Here is a 26,355-nt window from a genome sequence, read left to right as displayed (position 1 = left end):
CATCTACTCCTTGGACACATCAGTTAATAGGAAGCAAAGAACACTTTTAATGAAAGCAGCTAATTTGAAGATTTTGTGTATAAACTCAAAGACCAAGGGTGAACCTCAGCCTGGGACCACCCAAAGCCTGGGATTGTCCATTCTCCCTGACAGGATTTGCCACTAATATACTAATATTTATTAGTTAGTACTGGAAAAATAACCCTGTATCCACAGACAAAACAAGCTACAATTGTCAAAGTGCCACTTAAAAAGGAAAAAAGACCAAAAAAGCAGCAGAGCTTCAAGAAAAGACCTTAAGTGGACCCCAAAGTTTCATAAAAATCACACTTTAGATTTAATATTTACAATATAAAACTATTATTCCCTGCACTGCAGCACTTCAAGAAACACTGTAGACAGTCTGCAATAATTGGGGTCTCCTTTTAGACCATGGATTTACATCTGACTTGGCAGGTTTGGCACTGGTATTTCAGTGTGATTATTTCTTATTCTAGAACCATTATTTCTGTATTATTGGAACCAGTACCTCTGTATTATTGGAACCAGTACCTCTGTATTATTGGAACCAGTACCTCTGTATTATTGGAACCAGTACCTCTGTATTATTGGAACCAGTACCTCTGTATTATTCTGTCCTGTTTCAAACTACTATTGCTTTATTATTACCCAAGTCCTGCTCTTCAAGTATCACAGAATCACAGAATGGATTGGGTTGGAAAAGCCCTCTGAGATCATCAAGTCCAACCCTTGATCCAACCCCACTGTGATCACCAGACCAGGGCACAGAGTACCCTGGGCTGGTGATCACAGTGGGGTTGGATCAAGACATGGTGGATTCTCACTCAGTGCCACATCCAGAGAATCACAGAATGGATTGGGTTGGAAAAGCCCTCTGAGATCATCAAGTCCAACCCTTGGGCCAACTCCAGTCCCTTTACCAGATCATGGCACTCAGTGCCACGGCCAAGCTCAGCTGAAAAACCTCCAGGGATGGGGAATCCACCCCCTCTCTGGGCAGCCCATTCCAATCCCTGAGCACTCTCTCTGCAAAGAATTTCTTTCTCATCTCCAACTTCAATTTCCCCTGGCAGAGCTTGAGCCCATCGTGCCCCCTTGTCCTATTGCTGAGTGCCTGGGAGAAGAGACCAACCCCCACCTGGCCAGAACTTCCCTTCTGCATTGGGTTTAACTGCAGAACCAGTGCAAACACAGGGATGATGGAATGCTGGGCTGCCCAGAGATAAAGTTTGAGTAATAAGAATGTTTTATTGCCACCATTTGCTTAGAGATATAAATCTATCAAGTTCCCAGTCCCACAGATATAGTCAGAAGGGACAGCAGTCTACAAATAGCCAATACAGTCCTATCTCAACCAAGTCTATAAAGCTAAACCAGGATATTTATTTCCAAAGCTCTAACTAGTAGTCTAATCAGTAAAGCCCTTAAACTTGCAATAATATTTCACTGATGTGTACCAGAGCGTTGCAAGATATAAAATTTCCAATTTAATTTTACTGCATCCCTCAAGCTGTAGTAATTAGAAGACAAACTCACAGGGAAGCTGTTTATGGCTTCAGGGGTGAGAATTTTGAACCTGTCCTGCAGGTCAGCCATGTCCTCAGGGTTCCCAGATCTAACAGCTGCCTGCAGACCCAGGAGTTTATTGTAATACTGCAGGAGCTCCTCACTCAGGGCGAGGGGGCAGATGTAGATGACGTCCACGTTGGCATCTGAAACAAAGGGGCACAGTGCTCAGCACTGCCAGGAAGGTAAACTCCAAGCTGATCATTTGCTAACAAACAGCTTCCCTGAAGGAGCTCTGGAAATAAAAATGAGGCCTAATTCCCAAACCTTAGTGCTTGCAAGTGCTTGCTCTGTGCTTCAGCATTTCTCTGAAGGCAAGTCAGCAACTCCAAGAAATGGCTGGTGCTCAGGATTGCACCTGCCCAACATATTGGGGGCAGGATTTGGGAGTGTTGGTTGGAGGGATTTCCATGCCCAGCTCCCATGAACATCAATGGGATTGAAAGCTTTAAAAATACACCCCTTTAACAGCAGCAAATTATAAAGCTGAGCTGTTCAGTTTGAAAGCTGGTGGAACTGCAGTGTCCTGTGCTGCCTGGATTTTCCAGGGCCTGTTCCCATTCCTGCCTCCAGAAAAGCTCAGGGTGGGAAATCATTAATAAAATAATTATTGCTGAGCACGTGAATGTGCAGATCAGTGTGGAAATCTGCTTTTGTGCATGGAAAACAGCTTGGGCTGAAAGGCAGACACTTAGAGGGGAGGAAATCTTTAATAGATGCTGTTTGGGAAAATTTTAACTCCTCTGCTCTGCTAAAATATTAATGTTAATAGATGAGCTAATGAATTAATGGGCCTGGCAATATCAATAGAATGCACTGGCAAAAAGCAAGACTGTGATCCAAATCAGTGGGAAGCCTTTCATTGTTTTACTGTGCACAAGAGCCTGGAAAGTGCCAGGGCCAACTGTTATTCCCTGGAATGAATCAGCAGCAAAGCAAGGGCTGGAAAAGGAAACCCTGAGCCTGGTGGTGGAAAGGAGTAAGAGATCCCATTCACTCACTTGGTTTTGCCACAGAGCTGGAAAAGGAAAACAATCCACATTAAAAGTAAGGTCAGAACCTCAACAAAGCACTAAAGTAGCACAGACCTCCCAGTCAGCCTTTATATAATCCAGTTGATTAACACATAACTTCTAGAAATAATTAAACACTGGTCACCAGTCAATACTCTCCTGCTTTTTAAGGCTTCTCCTCATTTCATTGCAGAATGAGCCTGAAAATGGCAAATGCACCAGGCAGAGTCCCAAGCCCACCTGGCAGTGTGGCTGCAATGCTGAATGCACTGCCACAGAGGGACAAAAAAGGGAATTTGGGGAAGAAAATGCTCTTAGCAGTGCCCTATAAAGAGAGATACAAGTCTCCCTTGGACACAGTGAGGCCCCAGGGACAGATTAACTCCCAACCAGCAAGGAAATCCTCTGGTTTTCTGAAGAAAAAGAAAAGCAAAATGGTAAATCTCAGAGCTCTTCTGCCAGGCACAGGTAAAGCATCTCATCTGCTCAATAATTTAGTTAATATTTCACTAGTCTGTATCTTCCTCATGGTCTGATTTACAGTAGAACCAATTTTCATGTTCACACATGAGAAAAAATGCCTCTTTAATGTGTGACTTTGTCCCTTTAAGTTTCTATCATTTTAGAGCAAAAAAAAAAACAACAAAAAAACCCCCAACAAAACAAAACAAATGCAATCCTATGTTAAAAAAAAGGAAAAAAGAAAACTATACTGTGGAAAAAAATATTATTAGTGCCTAGATAATATATAAAGGCAATTACATTATTATTTTAGGCATCTGTAAATTTCTGGCTCTAATATATTTTTGTTACAAACTTGCTAAATGGCATTTATAAAATAATAATGATACTGAAATATACATGAATCATGTAAAGTATGTCATTCCAGGGAGCCAATGGAGTTGGTCACTGATATGGAATATTCTTCCCTGCTTTGGTTAAAAGAGAAAAACTTTTAAATGGATGCCTTTTGCCTCATTTGCTGATGTAAAAAAAAAATTGGTTTAAATAAGGGCTTGCTTTTTTCTAGCCCATCTTTCTCTCGGTGTGAGCCTGAATGAACACTAACAGAATTAGCTACCTAATTTTGTAGAACACTAAACACTTTGTGGTGCTCAGCAGGTCACAGGATGGGGCTGCTTTACCTTATCACAGAGTCAGAAAGAATCAGCAGGTTTTTTTATGAGTGACAGGGACAGGAGCAAATGCCCCAGCAGATAAATCCCTCCCGAGCTCTCCCTGCTCTATATTTAACATTAATATAAAGGAGTCCTTGTTGTTGTCTTTGACTCACAACTGTGGGCAAATAATCAAGGAGCAGGAGCCAAGAGCCCATCACATACCCAGGATGTCACACAGCCTTCCCATCTGCACGTTCTGCTGGAGAGCCAGATCAGGGATGTGCTCCAGGGTGCCTCGGGAATATCCTGCAGAACAAGCACAGCCCCCCCCAAACCACATTCAGAAACCCCCCGGTACAGATTGCAAAGAAATCAGAGTTTTGCTTTAAAAAAAAGCTGTAATAAAAGCAGTTCAAAGCAAGGCATAGCTCTAATTGCATTTTTTTCCCCCTGAATTTACCTTTATTAGTAAACTGATGTCACTTCATGTTTTTCTGTTGTGAGATTTTAAATACAGACCTGAATGTTACAGACCTGCAGAGTTTTCTAATTTAACAGAACGTTTTGTTGGAGCCTTTCATGTTTTGCTGGATTTTTTTTTTAAAAAAACACTGGGGGGAAAAAAAAAGAATGACACCATCATTAAGCAAGAATGCTGGTAATTTTGTCCTTCACACAGATAAAAGGCAACAAAGGCACTTCATTAAGGAGATGTCTCAGTGCTACCTGCTCACTTTGGTGCAGTGACAGCCTGGCTGAGCTGGGATTGTCTCCTTGGGGGTCAGAATTCCAGCTGATTCCATGCTCACCTTCACCAAGACTGCAGGAAATGACAGCACTGATCCTGGAATTCTGCAGTGCCTGGAATTCTGAGTTAGTGTCCACAGAACCCCCCCCCCAGGCACACTGGGATAGCTGGGATTGAATCCTGATATTCAGTGTTTGGCACAACATCCTGACTGACCCAGTAACAGGATCCTCACATTTCCACAGATCTGCCCGTGAGAAATGATCAGAAACTCAGGGCAAACTTAATCTGACTAAAATCTGCTCCATATTCCAGTGCATTCATTTGGAAGACAACAATAGTGGCTATTTCAGGCAAATTCAGGGCAATTAGCACAAATAATGACATTCTGAGGGGCTGTGGCTCTGGGCACACAGGAGAGCAGAACACAAGGAAATGCAGAGAAATTAAAATTACCAGCTAAATTTTTAGCAATTTCTTGTACAACTTCCACACTGCATTAAGAACAGGCACCTGCAGAACTACATCCAAATAAAATACATTAATTTTTTTTTCCCTTTAATAATAAGTTAATTTAAAAAAGCTTCCTCTGATGACTTAAACTTTATTCTCAAAGCTTTCCTTGGTTCTCTCAGGTGGGGCCCAATTTTAAGGCACTAAAAATGCTGCTTAACAATTTAAACCATTTCCATTTCAATCTTAAGAAGGAGCTGATTTCCCTACACTGAACTGCAGGGAAAACACTTTTTTTTTTTAAGAGCTGGGCAAAAAATAACATGGAAATATCACTTGGGAAATCAGTAATTATTTGGAAGGAATAACAGTTAAAGCAGCAAACAAGTTAAAATCACAAAGATCCTCCCCAGCACTAAACCAACTACCACGTGTACTTTTCATAAATAGATTAATAAAACATGAGGAATATTCACTCCTGGTGAATCCTTCCCCTCCCAAAGGACATTCTGAACCACATTAATCCTCACACCTGATACACTGGAAATGCTCCTCACTCAGCTGGACTTTGGACAAGGCTCAAAGGCAGAGTTTAAACAAAACCCAGCCCAAATAAATTCAATATATTGAAATCATGGTCTGCATGTTCCAGAGCACCCCTACCTTGTGCCATCAGTTCCCAACCCACACCTGCACTCTGGGAAAGAAACTCTCCAGGAGGCTGAAAATTGGGATATTGGCAAAGGAGCCCTTGGGGATGGAGTTGTTGGTTTGCAAGAGGCATCAGTGACTCCAGAGGGAAGGGGAGGGAGAGTCAGAGAAATCCTAAACCAAGAGGTGTGGGAATGAATTCACCTCTTTCAACCTCAGCCATGACCCAAAGCCCCTTAATTGTCATTTTCTTAATGAATTTTGCTCATCTCCAAGTGACTTCTCTCACCAGAGAATCCCCATCCCTTCAAAGCTGCCCTCAAGGAAAGAAGCAGCAGAACAGGGAGGGGCACAGGACACCAAGTTTGGGACAACATTTGAAGGGAAAGGAGGAAAATGAGCTGAGATCACCCACCCTGAGCTGCCCAGAGCTTGGGACTAAAACATTAATAATAACAATAATAATTCCACCTGGAGTCTAATGAATAACACCTAATTTTCCTCACTATATTTGACACACCTAAACCTGATGAGAAGGTTCAAATTCATCCCTCCTTACACTAACTGATAAAAATGCCACACAATCTTCAAACACTGGGATCTGTTTGCTTTTTTCAGCTATCCTAGAAATCCAAAGTTTGAAATAAATGGAAGCATTTGTTCCTCACAGCCCTTCACTGTCCCTTTTTCTGGATTATTTCCAGAAACTTGACATGAAACTGAAACTGCTGAGAAAATGAAGCTCTGCTGGTAAATTCAGTTACAATTTTAAGTCAATTCATCGGAATTCCACTTGAATGGGAAGAAAACTCAGGCTCTGATTGGCCAAGTCAAGGCCATTTGAGTAAAGAATTTCAGGCTTTATTTTGGATTTACAAACCTGAAAGGAGAAACCACTGAGTGTCATCAAACTTCAGTGTCCTCTTGTTCACCTGCTCTGTCCCAGGGCTTGTCTCTGACAGAATTTTTGATGATTACCCACACTCAGGCAATAAAAACCAAAAATCCTGCTGAAATCAGTTGTCATTTTGAATCTTTAGTCTTGTTAGACTGAACTAAATATTACTTGTTTCAATAGTCCAGCTTCCTGTAAGTCAATTAGACTCCTTAATTGCAAAATGTGTAGGAGCAAAATAATTAAACAGAAGATTATTTTTATCCTCACATTTTAGAGGCTTTTAGTTTATAGATTTTATGTCTCCACCTTTTCAAATTTTAAATATAAGCTGTTCTTAAAATTAGATCAAACCAAAATTGCTCAGTGTTACCCATTCTATGTTGCTGTTTCTAAGCAGCTTAATCTTGGCATTTCAGAAGAAAAAAAAAAGCCAAATATTTGCATTACATTTTAATAAGCTGAATTACTTAATTCATGTAAAATCCCTATGGAATTCTGCCAGAACTCTTGATATAGCTGCATTTAATAAAAACAAGCATGGATAACTTTTCCAAACAGCACAGTCAAATCCCTCTTTTAGAGGGAATAAAATACACTTTTTATATTTTAACCCACTTCAATAGGTTTCCTAATTTTCTAATAAAACATCTGCACTTAAATTATCTTTACTACTTGCTTGCTCATTAAGGGGAAGGTTCCACTTGGATCCTCCTTCCAGGCCTGCACATGGAAATTCCTGTTCTTACAGCAGCAGGTTGGATAAATCCCCTTCCCCAATCAGGGAATGAAGAGCAACTGCCCTCCAGTTTTACAATTTACTGGAGAGGCTGAAATAATTTAAGAACTCCTATAAATTCCACTGCATGCCCCAAATGCAGCAGAACAGGCACACACTGATTCATTTTCTGTCAACATGTTTTGCTTATACTGAGGGTGATTTTACCACAACTTTGAAAGCATCTGTTGTGCAGCAACTCTGCTGACTTTTCAATTCACACATCTAATTAATAACTGCTTTTTTTCCTGGATAAAGGCTCTCTCCTCCACATTTTTATCCAGTTTACAACACTGGGATGGATGAATTTTTTTTAAGTTATCCTGGTTTAAAATAGGACTTAGTCGTGGTTCAACCTGTGATAGCCACAAGACTAAGACAGAGGTGAAAAATTATCCTGGTTTAAAACAGGACTTAGTCGTGGTTTAAACTGTGATAGCCACAAGACTAAGACAGAGGTGTCAAATTATCCTGGTTTAAAACAGGACTTAGTCGTGGTTTAAACTGTGATAGCCACAAGACTAAGACAGAGGTGTCAAATTATCCTGGTTTAAAACAGGACTTAGTCGTGGTTTAACTTGGGATAGCCACAAGACTAAGACAGAGGTGCCAAATTATCCTGGTTTAAAACAGGACTTAGTCGTGGTTTAACTTGGGATAGCCACAAGACTAAGACAGAGGTGCCAAATTATCCTGGTTTAAAACAGGACTTAGTCGTGGTTTAACTTGGGATAGCCACAAGACTAAGACAGAGGTGCCAAATTATCCTGGTTTAAAACAGGACTTGGTCGTGGTTTAACCTGGGATAGCCACAAGACTAAGACAGAGGTGTCAAATTATCCTGGTTTAAAACAGGACTTAGTCATGGTTTAACCTGGGATAGCCACAAGACTAAGACAGAGGTGTAATTAAAACCAGCTGTTGATCAAATGTATATTTATGTTAAATACAAAATAAAAGGCTCTCTGGGCTTCAAAACTGAGGGCTTAAAACATATTTACCATCTTCATTAATTCAGGTCTTAACCAACTCACTTCACAAAATCCTGAAGCTCTCAGGTCAATTAATTTGCTGTGTAAATACAAATTATAAATCCGGTTCCCGGCGCTTTGACGGGATTTGGTGCTTTAAGAGATTATTGCTGCATCCTAGAAATCCCCAAGAAATCCTCTCAACACCTACCCTTGGCCACTGCGCCGCAGAAACCGGCTTTTAGGCTCCCCAATTCATAAATGTAATTAAATAATTACATCGGTGCTAATTAACACGAAACTGCGGATTATTTAAGCGCAAAAAACACTATTCAACTTCTTAATTATTCTTGTTCACACAGCATTTCCTTTTGCTCAGGCGCCCTAGGTGCAAATAAAGCAGCCCATCTGCTCGTAATTAGAACTAAATAATTTCAGAGAATGCAGCTTATCATTTTGACTGCACATTTGATTAAAACCAGAGCACAGGCACTGCCCTGCCCGGTGCTGGGGTGGTGATGGTGGTGATGGTGGTGGTGGCAGAGCCCACGTGCCCGCCCTGCCAGCGCCGGGCACCGCAAACCTGCGCCGCCGTTTGGGAGAGGGGGGGAACACAACTTTGGAGTTCATTTCGTAGAGATGAAAGCAAATTACAGCAAATCACCTCTCCACTGAAGAGAGGCCCCCACATAATGGCTTTATTTGCTTAATCCCCAAATTAAGCGGCGTTTCGAGCGAGGGCCCTGCGTTATTACTCTCATCATGTCGAGAACATTTTCCTGCCGAGACCAATTTGAATAAAACAAGGGGCCTTCCTTGAACTCAATCAAGGAGTCATAATGTGGTGGGTAATAGAGGTTGCTGATAGATTTGCAGGCAAAAGTGTTATACCTAATGATGGGATATGGATAATAGTCCTCCTGGAGGTCCTGATGCGATTCCAGTTGGCTGCCAGATGCTAAAAATCAAGAAGAGCATTGATCAGTGACAGGAAGCTGTAGTGGATTCATCTAGTCAAACTTCAGCTGTTTTTCCACTGTACAGTTAAGCCAGGCATAAATTATATTAATTGATTTAATTACATACTTAAAACATCTTCCCCAATTAATTTAATTAGGTGGCTACATGAAGCTACTGGCAGGGGAAGATTAGAGGCTGCTCACTTAATTAACAGAATATGAATGAAAAAAAAAGAAAGCAAACATAAATGAAATTGTGAGCACTAATTAAGAGGCTGTCTGCAAACTTAAATACTTTCTGACAAAGTGGTGACAGCAATGGAGACGAGAGAGGGACTCTTTTTTTATTCTTTTTTTTTTTGCAGCAAATTAAGTGCCACAAGGTATATATAAGGAACTGAGGTAATGCAGTTACAACATTGATTTTCTGACAGAACAGCTGAAGCCGAAGCAGAGGGACATTTTCAGCAGAAACACCGCGACAGATTTCGCAGCCGCAGAGATGAAATATGAGCCCCGGCCAAGCGCGTGGTTAGAGGGGGAAAGAATGGGCACAGCTCACTGTGGGCACTGAAGCACGAGCTGCTGCTCCTGCACTGCACACCTTGGCCCTGCTGCAGAAACTCTCCAGGTGTCCCTGCCGTGTCTCCTCCAGGGCGCTCCCGGCACGTGCCACGCGGCTGTGCCAGCGCCGGGCAGCGCCGATCCCACCCGGGGCCCGTTCGTGCCGCCCGGCACACACCGTGGCTGTCCCGGCCCCCTGGATCCTCCCTTGGCCTTCAGAGCTTTGGTCAGGGTGGTTTAGGATCTTTTGCACAGCTGAATGATTCTTTATCACTGAGAGAACGTCACTTTTGGGGGGGTTCTCATGAAGCTCAAAGTCGGAGGCAACTTGCGCCAACTTCTTGCTGCTGATCGGAGCCAAGGGGACAGAGGAGTCCTTGAGAAGCTTTTCAGCACGTTCCAAAAAAGCCACAATGCTCCCCCAGGACAAATGGTGATGTTGTTTGAGGGCCAGAAAACCTGGAGCTTCCTGGTCTACTGTGCCATGGCAAACAACAATGTCCCAGTCCAGGCACGGATGCTGAAAGGACTGACAGGTTTGAGGGGGCTGTGGGAAGAGAAGAGCCACAGATGAGGCCAGTGATTGGAAATAATTAGTCAAAATATCCTACTGTATTGCTAATTATGACTTGACTGTGGGGGTTTATGTATCTGAAATACACTCAGACTGATTCTCCCCATCACAGCCATGAAACCCACCCCAGGTTTGCCACAGAACCCACTGCCACACAGACCTCTGAGGTCATGGAAGATTCCCAGCATTTTCCAAGAAATAAATTAATTGCATAGAGGAATTCTTGATTTACCAAAGATACAAATTCAGCTTTACAGACTGAAACCTGAAACTGCCTGCAATGGTATTCATTCCTCCACTGAGACTGCCTCCACTTCTCTTGCATATAAATGCAAATGGAGAAAACTTGGAATAGAAATATTCACACCTTTTAAAGGAAACCCATATTTACTGGAAACTCCAGCCAGCAACTCATTAGCTTTGATTTTAAGTGCACTATTTCTAAACTATTTTGAGGTAACTGATTTTATTTACATTGACAGAACCTGAAGGGATCCTGCAAGACAGATGGAGAGACATCACTGACAAGGCATGGAGGGACAGCACACAGGGAATGACTTCCCACTGCAGAGGGCAGGGATAGGTGGGAGATTGGGAAGGAATTCCTGGCTGGGAGGGTGGGCAGGCCCTGGCACAGGTTGGGCAGAGAAGCTGTGGCTGCCCCAGCCCTGGGAGTGCCCAAGGCCAGGCTGGACAGGGCTTGGAGCACCCTGGGACAGTGGGAGGTGTCCCTGTCATGGCAGGGGTGGCACTGGATGGGCTTTGAGGTCCCTTCCAACCCAAACCATTCCAGGATTCCATGATCTCCATTTCTCAGCTTTGCTTTCTCTTTGATTTTCGAACCTCTTTCATTTTCACATCTCAGTGGCACGGAAGTCAAAAAGTCATGAAAGATGAAGCAAAACTCCAGACACTTTGTTACAGAACACAATAATTGGCCATAAAAAGAAAGAAATGCCCCTTTTCCAGGGGGATCAAGAGCAGTCAGCAGGCACTGAGCAGTCAAGGTCAAAGTGCCCCATACTCTGCTGTAAATATGAAGGCAAACGCTGCATTTGCTTAACTGCAGTGAGGGAGATTTAGATGAAACATTAAAAAACTCTTTTACAACAGTAAAGATAGTTAGTTAAGCACTGGAACAGATGGTCTAGGGAGGCTGTGGAGTTACTATCACCCAAAGTTTTCAGAACAGGTTAGAAAAACATCTGTCTGCAATATCCCAGGTAAGGTAATTCTGCCTGGAGGTCTAGATAACCTCATAACATACTTTCTAAACTTATTTTCTAAGATTGTGAAATCTTGTTTTTCTAAAATGTGGGGGGGAAAAGACTAATTTAGGTAGAAGTCTTAACAAAGTAGAAATTGGTAATACAGGAAGTATTGCTTATTTTACTTCTTTTACTGGATTTGGTTCAAAACCTACTGTACCAATTCAGTGATTCACAGTCACTTTCTAAAACCCCCTTTGGTGAAGACAGTGTTAAAAACATGAATAAAAACCTTATTGTGCTCTCACTGAGTGATTCATTTAATCAAATACCTGTGTCTGAGAGGGAATCTGCCCCTCAGATTCCAACTTCTGGGCTGGATCCACCCTCACTGGCTTTGATCTCCTTGTTGAAGCCATGGGGCTGCTGGATGGAAGGGGTGCAGTGTGACCTCTACCAGAGGAGTCTGTGCCACAAGTTGTGTCCTTTGAGCTCTGGAAGGTGGTGGTGTCTGTGATCTCAGGGGCCAGCCCACTGCTGCTGTCTCCTGTACAAAGAAAAACACTGATTGCAGCTTTCATTCACTTATTATGAGTTATTCATTTAATCACATGGCAAAACAGAGGTTTGATCAGCTGCTCAAAGAGGTGACTTACAGCAGCTCTGGTTTACACTGTCACAGCTTCAGCTTCATGTGCTCAGGAGCTGGAAATCAGAACCCACGAGGGTTCCAGAGATGAACAGGAACCAAATTGAGGGGCTGGAGCGGGGCCAGAGAAGAGCAACGAGGCTGGAGAAGGGACTTGAGCACAAGTGCTGTGGGGAGAGGCTGAGGGAGCTGGGGGTGTTCAGCCTGGAGAAGAGGAGGCTCAGAGGTGACCTCAGCACTGTCTGGAACTGCATGAAGGGAAGTTCTGGCCAGGTGAGGGTTGGTCTCTTCTCCCAGGCACTCAGCAATAGGACAAGGGGGCACGATGGGCTCAAGCTCTGCCAGAGGAAACTGAAGTTGGAGAGCAGAAAGAAATTCTTTGCAGAGAGAGTGCTCAGGCATTGGAATGTTCTGTTCAGAGAGGGGGTGGATTCCCCATCCCTGGAGGTTTTTCAGCTGAGCTTGGCCGTGGCACTGAGTGCCATGATCTGGTAAAGGGACTGGAGTTGGACCAAGGGTTGGACTTGATGATCTTGGAGGTCTTTTCCAACCCAATCCATTCTGTGATTCTATGGATGTGCCACTGAGTGAGAATCCACCATGTCTTGATCCAACCCCACTGTGATCACCAGCCCAGGGCACTGAGTGCCCTGGGCTGGTGATCACAGTGGGGTTGGATCAAGGGTTGGACTTGATCTCAGAGGGCTTTTCCAACCCAATCCATTCTATGATTCTGTGATTCTTGTGCTCAGGAGCTGGAAATCAGAATCCATGAAGATTCCAGAGATAAACAGGAACCAAATCCCCACAGGGATTAAGAAATTTGCTTCCTCTTCAGCTGCAACACACAGGATGCTCATGTTCACCTTCATGCACTTCAGAATTTGAGTGAGAGCTTATCAAGCAGCTCCTTCCTCATGAGACAGAACAGGGGCCTGGCAGTGAAGCTGGACATGAAGGTGATGGTGATCAGCCCTCTGTACTCACCTTTCTTGTGCTGCCTGTGACAATCCTGGCCAGGAGCTGCTCTGGGTGCAGCAGGAGGGCTCTGCAGAGTCACCTTTGCTGCTGGAAGGAGAAGCCTTTGGGCAGTCAGGCTCAGAGCACCTACAACAACAATAAATCCACCTGAAGTCTAATAAATAAGAGCACATTCCTGAACAATTCACAGATATCCCAGCAATGAAAGAAAAAGAATTAGTGCCAATAAAGAAAGAATTAAACAAAGGCAGACCCAAGTTCTACATCAGAACTACAAAAGCAGCAGTTTGCTTTAATGGATTCATATCTTTAAGTATTCAATATTTTACCCTCAAGGAAGGTGAGTTTGCCTATAAAAATTGACAAATACATGAAAGATATTGTAACAGTGCTAATTCTGAAAGGGGATTTTGTGCTTGTATATATATTATTATGTGCTTGTACAATGCAATTTAATGTGCAGGATGGATGGGAATGAACTCTTGTAGACACAATGTAACCATGAATATGGACTGATGGCTAAAACAACCCAAGTGCAGGTCTAGTTGAGAGCAGGTGATTAATAACCAGATTGTTTAACTGCTATTTAGTCACACAAGCACCTCCATCACCCACAGTTGTTCCTTCCAGCAGCAAAAGAACCCTGTGAATTACCAGAACTGCCTCAGGATGGTGCCCAGCAGGACACACACCTTGTCCTGCAGCAGCTGCCACAAGGAGGGAGGAGCCTGGAGGTGATTTCAGCCCTTTGCAGGGTCTGAGATCACAACTTGAACAAGTTCTGAGGTGCCAGAAAATTCAGTTACCAGAGAGCTGCTGCAAACATCAACCCTACTTATGGAGAGTGTTTTTACAGAATCCCAGACTATTCTGAGTTGGAAGGACCCCCAAGGATCATCGAGTCCAACTCTTCAGTCAGTGGCCCACACAGGGGATTGAACCCATGACCCACACAGGGGATTGAACCCATGACCTTGGCATTGTTACAGCCAAGTTTGAACCAGCTGAGCTGATCTCAGATCCTGCTCCATTGGAGGTTTTTTATCTGGTGGCCAGAGCACCCAGGGGGGCTCCTGTGACCCACCTTTTGGGGTGTCCTCTTCCACCAGGGGTAGGGGAGACTCCACGTGAGCAAAGGCAGGGAAACCCCAAAGGGTGGCAACTCTGTGGCCCTGCAGTGTCTTCTGACTGCACATCTAGGAGGAAAACACAACTCCTGTTACAATGTTTAGTCAGTGATTATGACCCAGTAGTGCCCAAAGATCCCACTCATGGCCTGGATTGGACTAAAAACTTGTAACCATGAAGAGAAATCCAGGCTTGGAAAAGGCACACCCTTCTACTCCCACAGCAATAAATAATAAATATAATTCCTGCTATGACTTGTTTCATTCAGGTTGAACAATTTTACTGCTTAAGAACATGCTACAGTATTGTCTACTGTCATTGCTTCATAATTTAAAATAAAGTTAATTCAATCCAACTGATGTCCTGTGACTTTTGTTATGCAAAAATCAGTGGACTAAAACTAATAAAAGTTAACTAAAAATTAACTGAAAGTTAATAAAAATCACAAGAAGTTTGCTCAGTTTTAATTATTATAGTGCAAACATTGTTTATTGACAGAACAGCCTTTGAATATATAAAATGTATCCCTTGCCAAGGTAGTACCAGAAGGAAAAGGAACATTGGATAGAAATGTTTGAACTCTACTGATGATCTAATCCCACGTGCTGGAAAATTATTTTACTTTTTAAAAAAATTATTTTACTTTTTAAAAAATTATTTACTTTTTAAAAAATTATTTACTTTTTAAAAAATTATTTACTTTTTAAAAAATTATTTACTTTTTAAAAAATTATTTACTTTTTAAAAAAAACCCTCAATAATAAATAGATGAAAGCAGAAAGCTGGGAAATATTGACAGATCTGCAAAGAGGGAATAATGAAATTTAGCTCTGCCAGAGGACACTGGGACTTCCTGGCTTAAAAAATTAGGTTTTAATGACTGATTAACAAGTTTTTAGTACAATCCAGGCCATGATTGGGATCTTTGAGCAGTGCTGTGTCATAATGACTGAATAACACCAACCATCAAGTATCTTGAAAGGCTGAAACAATTCTGAAGAACTGCTTCTAACCCTACCAGGGAAATACAATTCTGAAGAACTGCTTCTAACCCTACCAAGGAAATACAATTCTAAAGAACTGCTTCTAACCCTAACAAGGAAATGAGAGAGATCCAAACAAACCATTCTGATTTTTCCTCCCAATTTGATTGATAGCACTGCCCACAAGAGACAGCAGGGAGGGAAAATATGTACTTTTTATCCTACCAGGGGATGTTTCAGGGAAACCACAGGAACTCATTTCAGTTCTGGCCCATTTTGTTCCAAGGGGGCTGAGATTGGATCAATCTTCATGTCCTTGTGTTCCAAGAAAACAGCAACAAGCAAATAACAACAATGAACTTCACCCCACCTGGCACAGGAGTGGTTTGATGCTGAGAAAAGGAAATTATAAACCATGCTCTGACCCCAGCAGTTTGTTGAGAACACAAGAGAAATATATAAAAGGAAAGAAATTTAATTAAAGCGACTCCTTTTTAGGCTATTGCTGCTGTATCAGTAAAGCAGGACTGGTTTTATTACTGGTTTAATCCCAATTTGGATTTAAATTAGGAGTTATGATAAACAGCACATAAATATACTTTAATTGTGTTCAGAGAGAGGTAATAAGATATAAAGAAATCAATTCAGGTGCAGTGAGTTCAAAAGCAGCCCAGAGGCTGGGGGGGTTTAACTGGAGACAGAGATTTAATTCTCCTGCTTTAATTTCTATAAATCCATGGCAGGTGTCATGTTAAAACAAGGACTGATGCAACTGAAATGTAATTTAATCTCACGTTTACACTGCCCACAATCCACTTCCTTATGTATTGAAGGCAACACTGGAATGAGGGAGCTGATCCACAAGAGTTCCCCACAAAAATTCCACTCGACCTCTGCATCCCTCCGTGTTCTTTCAGCCTCCTGACGGCTCCATCAGCTGCTCTCTGCGATAAACGAGCTGCCAAAAGGCTTTAATTCGGGGAGTTTGTTCACCAGAAACCAACCAAGGCATTTACAACAATAAGGCCTTTAAAATACTATCAGGCACTGCAAGGAAAAGGTTCATTTTTGGCATCACTTCCTCATCAGGGGCACTTGTAAAGCTCAGTTTTGTAGGGCTGGAAGGGAGCACTTAATTTGCAGGGCAAACTAAGGCTGACTTGCCTTAAAATATGCTTGGAGTGTGCTGAAAAACTATTTTTTCATTTCAAGTGCTTCTGAGTGTAATTAACCTGGGACATGAGAAAAACAATTCTATTACCCTTTTCTAAAGTGTTTTTCTCCTGTGGATAAACCTCTCCCATTTTATTTTTTGCTTTTTGCTTCATTTTAAATAGGGCACTTGTTGGAACACCACAGGGATTTTCTGATTAGTTCTCTATTTGTTTTCCTTTTACCCAGCAATATTTAACTGGAACAATGAGGGGGTTTTGATAAATACCTTTATAAATGTTTTTCTCTCAGTAAAAGAACAGAAACTAGTATTAAATACAGAGAAAATTTGAGCATTGTGTATCAAAACTACATTTATCAACCAGGAAGATTAGATAGTTGAGATTTGATAAGTAAATAGCAGAAAACCACAGGGCTTGATAGTGATGGTAAAAAAGGTTTATAACAGAGTAATTTATCATTGCATTTGTCTCCTCCAAACTGCCATCTACCTTCATATTTTCTGTCAAGAAGTTCCTGTCAGGATTTAATGGGCACAGCATTTCCCCTCACAAAGGGAGGAGGAAACACAGCAAAATAAAATCAATGAACTGAGGTCAGTTTTCAACGTGCTCAGGAAACTGTCAGGAAAGAGCTCGCAGAAGGCAACTTTGATTGGAAAAAAATTGGAAATTGCATCAGGTCTTGTGCCATTCTCGCCTACTTTGAGCTCTCTAAGTGACCAGAAATGGGTGTAAACTGCCAGTTTTTCATCTCCTTGGGGAAAATCAAGTTTTGTTCCCTTCATGACCTCCTGGAAGCTCTCCCAGAAATCCACCCCCACCAACATCCCACCCCAACAGGTGTGAAGGAGAAGAGATGGAGAACTTTGGAGGATCCCACATCTGCTTTTGGAAAAGGCACCAGAAGCAGCACAGAAGGAAGTGGGGGAGGTAATTGCTGCCTTGAACTCCACTGCATTTTCCTTGTGGCAAAGGGCCAGCTCCATGAGGGGGAGAGGCAGGAGCACCTGCTTGGAATTCCGGGCTGCCCAGGGACAGCTGGAAAGCAGCAGCCCGTGGCATTCCCAGCAGGCACTGCCTCTGCCAGGGCTGCTGAGCCCACAGCACCAGCTCCAGCAGCCCAGCCCGCACCCCTGCCTCGCAGAGTGACAGCCAATCTCCAATTCCAGATGACAAGAACTGCAGAAAAACTTCAAACAAATGGTGACCTTTGCAAAGATTAATTTGTTTACCAACAGAACGTTGTGCGTTTGTCAGCCGAGATGGGGTGACCTTCACGTGCCCGTTTGCAGGCTGGGAGGAGGCTGACTGGAGTCATCTGTTAGCTCCATCTCTCCAATTATTGCCTTTTTATTTTTAGTGACAAGAGGATTTTATTCAATCACTCTGCTGCTTATTATGATTACACACCTTCCTACAAATGCAACCAGCTTGTTTTGATTTACTGTAGTGGAACATCAATTTGTTTAAGTCTCATTCTGCTCCCACTGCCAAATTCTGCCTTGGCTGGAACTGCAGCCATATGTAGAGGGTTAAAACACAACCAGGTTTGGAGCATCAAAACACCTGATTTTCTTCTACAGCTCCTTCTGAAATAAAAGGAATTGCCCTTGCTTTGTAATTTTGGAAATAAACACACTTTCAGGGAGAAGCATTGGTGATTAGCAGGATGCAAAGAGTGAATAAAGGATGAATAATTGAAGATGGGATGAGAATGGTTGTGCTCCAACAAGTCAGCTTAACCCCCCCAGAATCTCTGCCATCACCATTACAGCCACACTAGAGAAGATGCAACTCATAAAGACTAGAAATCATCACCATATTAAATTCCACCTCATGAATAAGTGAAGAGGTTCCCAAGTTTACAGCACAATATACATTTATAAGAAAACAAGGACCAAAAAGTGCCAATATAATTCTGCAAGGCAACAGCAGCCCTGTGAAATGGAAGGCAGAGCTGTGAATCTCCCTTACATTGCAGCAGGCTGTCAGAATTATTTTTGCTGCAATTCAGATTACTGTTCCTTTGGCTGGGTTCTCCACAGGACATATACATATTTAATAATTATCCACTCATCATTTTTCATTTGTTATCCATGAATTGCAAACCCAAGTGATGCCCAGTCTGTGTTCCAAGCAGAATTACAGCCCTCATTTTAAATAACTCCAGAACTTTACAGAGGATGAAGGATTGTAACCAGCCCCCAAAAGGTGCAAAAGGGCAGGAGTTTATTGTTCCTCCTTTCTATGATAAAATTCAGCATCAGCAACTTTCCAATACCAAAGAGCAAGAAAAGAAGACAATGAGATCCCCATCACTAATTTTTCACCCTGCTTTGATGGCAGGATAATAAAAAGTCCAAGTAGATTCGTGCTTGACCTCTCTGCTCACCTCAAACCTGTGCTTTTCATCTCACCCTATTTTTAACAGCTCAGGTGTCCTTGAAACCTCCTGGAGTGCTCCGGGCTGTCGTTAAACACGCAATTAGGGTTTAATTTATTTCCATGAGAGGCGTTTAGGGGTGATTTTTGGGAGGCACTCCCTGACCTGGGCACACCTGGGCACGGGCACACCTGGGCACGGGCGCGAACGAGCAGCGCCCTCTGATGGGCGGCCCGGGAAATGCAGCGCGGGCACCACCGGCCCCATTAATTATTCCAGCAAATTAAATACATATTTGATCAAAACTAACAGCATTCCAGACCTGAAGCTGTGTGAGGATTCACGCGTTTTCAGGCTGGCAAACCAAAGAAATTTGCAGGTGATTCTAAGATAAGAATGGAATTTGTCCAGAGACCTTGAGCTGGTGCAGAAGCTGCAGAAACTCCATGAGAAAACATTAATAGAGCAATTTATAAAGTTAAAACAAGTTGCATTAAGACTGTTTAGATCTAGGAATTTTTAGGAAATATGTATGACAATAATTAGCTATAACTGTGTGATGTTGGATGGTTTGCATGGTGTGTGTGTGTGTTTTAAACTGTGTGAAAAAGTAGTTCTGGATCTGGTCCCTTCTTAAACTTGAATATTCTTGCACAAGAACAGTTTAAATATGGTTAATGTCAACATAGTTGCACCCCTTCTCTGCTCCTCTTCCCTTCTCTCCACAACTACTGTAACTCATGGCAAAGAGGACTAATAAAAAATACCAACAAAGAGGAAAACCTCATAAAATTTGATGCAGTCAAGGGATTTATTTAACAATAGGGGGTTAAAGCTCCTGAAAAGACCCTAAAAGGCTCAACTGAGAACTGTCTGTGAAGATCAGGAATTGTGATACAGCTACACACAGATTTATTTAGTTACTATTGGTAATTATATATATAATTTATAATAATACAGAGCATTTATAATCCCTCCTGTAAGTGCTGGTGGACACCAGGCTTAAGAAAACAACCTTAATTCACAACCCAGCAGAGGATTCTGCAAATATTAAGTGCAAAATTGTACCCCCAGAGCACTCCAAAACACACGTTGTGTCACAGGATGCAAAGACTCTGAAGAGAATAAATTAGAGGGGAAATAGCTGCTTGTTTTGTAGCCCATCTCCCCCTGGCAGCTCCTCAGCAACTGTAAACATGTACCTGAGACCTCGACTCTTTTACACCAAGGGCTTGGCATCTGAGTCAGCAGTGAGAGGCTTTCTGTGCTCAGTCTGTCTCAGGGAGAGTGGCAGAACACATGGCTCTCTGCAGTAGGATAATATTCCTCTCTGTGAGGGTTTTACAGTGGTTCTAAAAAGCTATTAGCCATGATGCTTTTTCCTAATTAACTCTCCATCACAAGGGTAGAGAAATCACCTCTTGGTCTGGGCACCAGAATTCAAAAAAATCATTTTTAACAAGTGGCAGCTCACAACTGTTCCATTCACAGATTCTCCTGATGTTGTTTAAAAGCAAATCCCCCAGAATATCTGAGGATATCTGGGCTGGCTGCATGATGCTGCTATCCCATAAATTAAACCAGGGAAGAGCATCCCCCTGTGAGACCACTGGGCATGTGGACCACAGTGCTGTGCTAAATTTGGGAACATAATTAATTTTGGGAAGAATTGCCTGTGCCTATTAACTTATTTTTTTTAAAAGCATAATTGGCTAAAAATGTCATCTTCACATTCATCTGTTTATTTAAGTAGAGCAGCAGCTGCAGAAATTTGGGAGAATCAAAACCCAACTTAAACATTCCCAGAGCAGAGAGAAGAACAGGGAAGGGTGATTTGCTGGACAGGAGTCAGGGAATTCTTAGGAGAGGGTTGGGGAAGGGCTTGGTCTCCCTTGGTTCCCTCAGGGAAACAGTTTGAGCAGATATAAAAGAAAGGCTGAGCTTCAGAATAACTTGTAGCTGACACTTGGGATCTAAAAGTCATGGAAATATCTCCACGTGGAAAGGAAAGATGGGAATTTGTGCCCCACATTCCAAACTAAGTGTTCCCACATGAGGCTGAGAAGTGGAACAACATTCCCTCCCAAACCACATCAGAAAAACAAGATGGAAATGACACCCAAGTTTGTGGAGGATTCTGGTTCTTCTTCACTATAAGCTCTATTTTTTTAAATTATTGATTAAACTGATTTCTGCTCAGGGTCAGCAATAATGTGGCAGAATTGCTTTAAAAAATCAACTAAAAAAGCATCAGAACAAAGTGAAAGCATTTTTCACTTATTGCCAACAATCCTGTTATTATTTGAATGGCAAGAGAATGAACAGAAAGCCCATTCTTGTCAGTAAAACCTTTTTTAGTTCTTCCTTGATCTCTGGGTCACATCCAAACCCCACAAGCTCCAGTTTGCTCATCTCCTCTCCCTGATTGCCCTGACCAGGCACATTCCCATCTAAACTTGGATTTCTGCTGGATTGGGATCTTGGCACCTAAACCTGTTACAGCACAGATTTCTTTTCCCCAGTATTGTCACTCAAAATGCCAAAAAATAGGAAATTATGCAGTATTTCCACTTAAAATAATTTTTTCTTTAGGTCTGACACATACTAACTATAATAGTGAAAAGCAATGCATAAAATGAGCCCAGAAATTAATATAAATTACTTACAGGAGCAGATTTTTTCTTAGTTATAAGAGGCAGCCTGGTCTCATCATTCTGATGTTTGAAACCAGCTTTATTTTCCATCTTCTCTGGTTCAAGCACAATTCTCACATCCATTTCCACCTGCTGCTGAAATACAGAAAATGTATAATCATTAACTGCACTAAGGTGTGTTTATAATGGTGTAATAAGTTCAGAAATTTGCCAAATAATGATAAAAGTTCAGGTTCTTTGACTCCACACAGAACTGGGCAAACAACAAAGTGGCTTTTGATTAGTGGAAAACTTTGCAGGGATCACAACTACGACCCACAGACACTTTTGCCAAACTTGGTTCAATTAATTCCATTCCAAGCTCTGAATTTCCACACCTGGAGTTAAATTTGGAGTGGGAAGGTCAGTGAGCTTTGACTCCTGGATCAGCAGAGGGGATGTGGGAATTCCAGAGCCCTGGGCTGTGGTTTGCACACCCCTTCCCACAGAGGATGATCCCAATCCAACCCAACCCACCCTGGCCACGTTTGGCAGAGACTTTAATTCAGGAATCATCGACCTGATGGGCCAGAACTGCTTTTCTGGATCTGTTACAGCTCATTGACTCAATGCAGACAAAGCACTTGATTATTGGGAAATGAGGAAATAAAAACTCCTTATAGTAATAAGGATTAAAAGACAGTAGTTCTTAATGCACTGTGTGATCTGCATGGAATGAGCTCAACTATTTTGCTAATAAAAAATATTATGATTTCAATCCCAATGGACAGAAAAAGACTTTACAAAGTTCCTTCTTGTTATAAGTAGTACCTAAAGCACAAACCTTTTCTATTACAGCCAGAAGTGATGCCCTATGGTTTTATTATTACAGAATTTTCTTAAGCTGAACACATTTTTGTTCATCTTCTATTGCCCCATGGTTTTATTATTACAGAATTTTCTTAAGCTGAAAACATTTTTGTTCATCTTCTATTGCCCCATGGTTTTATTATTACAGAATTTTCTTAAGCTGAAAACATTTTTGTTCATCTTCTATTGCCCCATGGTTTTATTATTACAGAATTTTCTTAAGCTGAAAACATTTTTGTTCATCTTCTATTGCCCCATGGTTTTATTATTACAGAATTTTCTTAAGCTGAACACATTTTTGTTCATCTTCTATTGCCCCATGGTTTTATTATTACAGAATTTTCTTAAGCTGAACACATTTTTGTTCATCTTCTATTGCAGAAATGTAGAAAATAAATCCAGGAAAATTCCCTTCTTTACAAATGAAATATGCCATAAAAAGTTCCAAGAATCATTAGATGTGCATTTGAATGATTAAACAATTGTATTACTTTGTGAAAGCACTTAGAAAGGTTCAATTTATTTATCTGCACAATATATTCTCTTCTTTTGATAGTAATTACAAGCAGATGTATCAATGAGATGCTCATTTAGGTTTGGGGGAGTAAGAACCAAAGTTATTATCCAAGCCAATTACTCTTTTACCCACATGGCTGCACAGAGACAAAGTTCAATTTTCCCCTCATCAGTGGTTTTGTGGTATTTATTTTCTTACTGTAACACACCCTTCTGCAGAGAGGAAACTGCTGGTGCTGGTAGGAAAGAACTGGGGGAATTGAGCACCTTCCCAATGAAAGCAGGAGATGATTCACAAGGCAGGGAATGGTCAGAGCAGGAGTGGAAGAGGCACCTCTTGTGGGGGGACAAAAACCCCAATTCTGCCACAGAGCAGGGGGAAAAGGAAAGATTTGGGACCTCTGCTTCCCTGAGCTGGGTTTGCAGACTGATCCTGCTGCTGATAAAGCTCAGAAATTACAATTTCCACCCCTAATTTTAAGCCCATTCTGACACCTGTGGCCAAACTATTTCCCACCTGACAAGATGTGCTTGTTTGCTGCAACCCTGTTTGATCCCAGCTACCCCAAACACCAATAATGCTCCAGATACTCAATTAACACGGTCTCTGGCAGAGTAATTAGTGTGTTCTTTCAGACCTGAGAGCCCTGAGGGACACGTGGGGCTGATTTGCTGCAGGGCTGGACAGTCACAGGCTGAGCAGGGACTCGAGGTAAGATCAGCTGGCCCTGAGGAGCCCCAGCAGGAAGGGCCCTGCTTTGGAGAGAAACAAAACAGGGAGATTGTCTTAAATTACTTTGATTTCACCAACCAAACCCACCCTGCTCTCACCTGTTTGAATCTGAAAGTCACTATTTTTATTTATATTTTAGCAAAAATCAAGTCACAGGAGTTGGCAGATAACAATTATAGCTACTTATTTAACCTTAAAATAAAATCAAAATAACAAATGGCCAAAGTAACTTCATCCAGGCCAATATTCCCATTTGCTTTACCAGATTCTGCTCCCACAGTTTTTGTGTCTTACTGCAATAAAAGAGCAGTTTCACTCACCATTTAGGGGGCTCTTTGGAATTTATTTCTTTAGTACCAGCAGAAGAAACAGGTAACACTTGGCTGTTTGAAGCATTTAAATAATTTCCAGTATGTTTCTGTTGAGAGGAGAAAAATAATATTTAGATTATTACAAAGGGAATACTAAATATTAATGATAATTAATATTAAATTTAGCTCAGTTAGTTTAGCAATCCAGACCTCCACTTGAATAGAATCACAGAATGGATTGGGTTGGAAAAGACCTCTGAGATCATCAAGTCCAACCCTTGGGCCAACTCCAGTCCCTTTACCAGATCATGGCACTCAGTGCCACGGCCAAGCTCAGCTGAAAAACCTCCAGGGATGGGGAATCCACCCCTCTCTGGGCAGCCCATTCCAATCCCTGAGCACTCTCTCTGCAAAGAATTTCTTTCTGCTCTCCAACTTCAATTTCCCCTGGCAGAGCTTGAGCCCATCGTGCCCCCTTGTCCTATTGCTGAGTGCCTGGGAGAAGAGACCAACCCACACCTGGCCAGAACTTCCCTTCAGGCAGTTCCAGACAGTGCTGAGGTCACCTCTGAGCCTCCTCTTCTCCAGGCTGAACACCCCCAGCTCCCTCAGCCTCTCCCCACAGCACCTGTGCTCCAGTCCCTTCTCCAGCCTTGTTGCTCTTCTCAGTTGGCTTGGAAGAGACCTCTGAGATCATCAAATCCAAGCCTTGATCCAACCCCACTGGGATCACTCTGGCACTCTGTGCCCTGGGCTGGTGATCACAGTGGGGTTGGATCAAGACATGGTGGATTCTCTGTCCCTGGAGGTGTTTCAGAGGACACTCAGTGCCACATCCAGTCCCTTCTCCAGCCTCGTTGCTCTTCTCTGGCCCCGCTCCAGCCCCTCAATCTCTTGCCTCAACTGAGGGGCCCAGAACTGAACACAACACTCAAGGTGTGGCCTCCCCAAGGCAGAGTCCAGGGGAAGGGTCACTGCCCTGGCCCTGCTGGCCACGCTAGTTTGGATCCAGGCCAGGATCCCATTGGCCTTCTTGGCCACCTGGGCACACTGGTGGCTCCTGTTGAGCTTCCTGTCCCTCAGTCCCCCCAGGTCCCTCTGCCTGTCCCTCTCCAGCCACTCTGTGCCCAGCCTGGAGCTGCAGGGTTGGGGTGGCCAAAGGGCAGGACCTGCACTTGGCCTTGTTGAACTTCATCCCATTGCAATCAGCCCATCCCTCCAGTCTCTCCAGACCCCTCTGCAGAGCCCTCCTGCCTTCCAGCAGCTCGACACTCCCTCCCAGCTAAAGTTGATAAACTTTCTGCCTCTGTTGAACTAAAAAAATCTGATTTTTGGCTCCTGGGCACAAGATCAGTTAATGCTGATGATCAAAAAAATGAAGGCAACATTCTGAACTGCAACATCTGAGAAATCCCATCTCTTGCTGGTTAAAAAGGGATCTTGCAGGATGACAGAGAGGTGGCCCCAAGAGAATTCCTGACAGAGACCTCAGAACCAAAACCTGCTCTATTTTACTTACTCTCAGCCCCAGCTCAGCTCTCTCAGTTGCTGTTCTGAGGTCACTGATCTCCACGGCTTCTACACTTCCTTTCAGGTTGGGATTTTCCATTTTAAACTCTTCTTGAACCTAAAAAGCAATTTAGGACAAAAATCATACCTGTAACCAAACCCCATGGGATTAGATAGCAGGATTTAATCCAAGGGAAATTATTCTTAAATACAGGAGGAAAAAACAAACATGTGACTTTCCATGCTCTGTCAGCACAAAGCCACTTACTTATCACTGACTGGAGAAAAGCCCGGGAAAATTAATTTGAAAACAAACCTCCTAAAAGAACGAGAATAAACTTCAGGACTGAGGTTCTTTGTTTTCTCACACAGCACTAGAGAGGGACCTCAAACACCCTTCGGAAGGACCTCGAGGCACCTGTGAGGAAACCACACCAGCCCTTGTCAGAAACGCCTATTTACGTTCTCTGCACAGATTTTAGGTCTCGTTATGCCAAACCCGCAGCATTTACACGGCACTCACACACAGCCCGAGCTCTGGTCTCACACCCACCGGCCGCCTCCCCTCCTTCCCTCCCTCAGGCAGGACGGACCCCCCGAACCCCGCGCCCCATCCCCTCAGCAGCATCCGGGAGGCTCGGAGGATGCTCGGCGGTCCCGGGGAGGGGCAGGATGAGCCGGTGCCGCCGCACCCACCGCTGCCGGTGTCGGTGACAGTGCCGGTGTCGGTGACAGTGCCTGTGTCGCTGTCGGTGACAGCGCCGGTGTCGCCGACAGTGCCCCGGTGTCGGTCCCGCTCCCGCCATGGCGGCGCCGCCTCACCCGGCAACGGGACGCGCCGGCCGGACCGCACCACCGGCTCCTGCTCGGAGAGGGGGGCACATCGCACCGAGAGGGGATCGAACCCGCGCTCCGCCCGGCTCCTCCCCGGGCCTCCCCCCCCGTCCCCGCGCGCGGTGGTA

At 43.1% G+C, this 26,355-nt stretch overlaps 1 protein-coding gene across 1 annotated transcript in view; it reads right to left on the bottom strand.

Annotated features, from left to right (window-relative positions):
• Window positions 1–25,766, bottom strand: part of IQCH (IQ motif containing H) — a 65,816-nt gene extending 40,050 nt beyond the window's left edge. Inside the window, exons 1-12 of the mRNA XM_071568330.1 lie at window positions 25,710–25,766; window positions 25,404–25,511; window positions 23,894–23,991; window positions 23,479–23,593; window positions 21,488–21,607; window positions 14,237–14,348; window positions 13,159–13,278; window positions 11,855–12,069; window positions 9,781–10,287; window positions 9,109–9,175; window positions 3,944–4,027; window positions 1,558–1,733 (exon numbers count right to left, since the gene is read on the bottom strand). Of these exons, the coding sequence (XP_071424431.1) occupies window positions 1,558–1,733; window positions 3,944–4,027; window positions 9,109–9,175; window positions 9,781–10,287; window positions 11,855–12,069; window positions 13,159–13,278; window positions 14,237–14,348; window positions 21,488–21,607; window positions 23,479–23,593; window positions 23,894–23,991; window positions 25,404–25,493 (1,704 nt within the window). The 5' untranslated portion in view covers window positions 25,494–25,511; window positions 25,710–25,766. The remainder of the gene's footprint in view (window positions 1–1,557; window positions 1,734–3,943; window positions 4,028–9,108; window positions 9,176–9,780; window positions 10,288–11,854; window positions 12,070–13,158; window positions 13,279–14,236; window positions 14,349–21,487; window positions 21,608–23,478; window positions 23,594–23,893; window positions 23,992–25,403; window positions 25,512–25,709) is intronic.
• Window positions 25,767–26,355: the final 589 nt, after the last annotated feature.

Source organism: Pithys albifrons, chromosome 13 (assembly GCF_047495875.1).
Source record: "Pithys albifrons albifrons isolate INPA30051 chromosome 13, PitAlb_v1, whole genome shotgun sequence".
Classification (NCBI taxonomy): Eukaryota; Metazoa; Chordata; class Aves; order Passeriformes; family Thamnophilidae; genus Pithys; species Pithys albifrons.
Note: the sequence above shows the minus strand (reverse complement) of the source record. Positions and strands in the feature narration are given on the sequence as shown.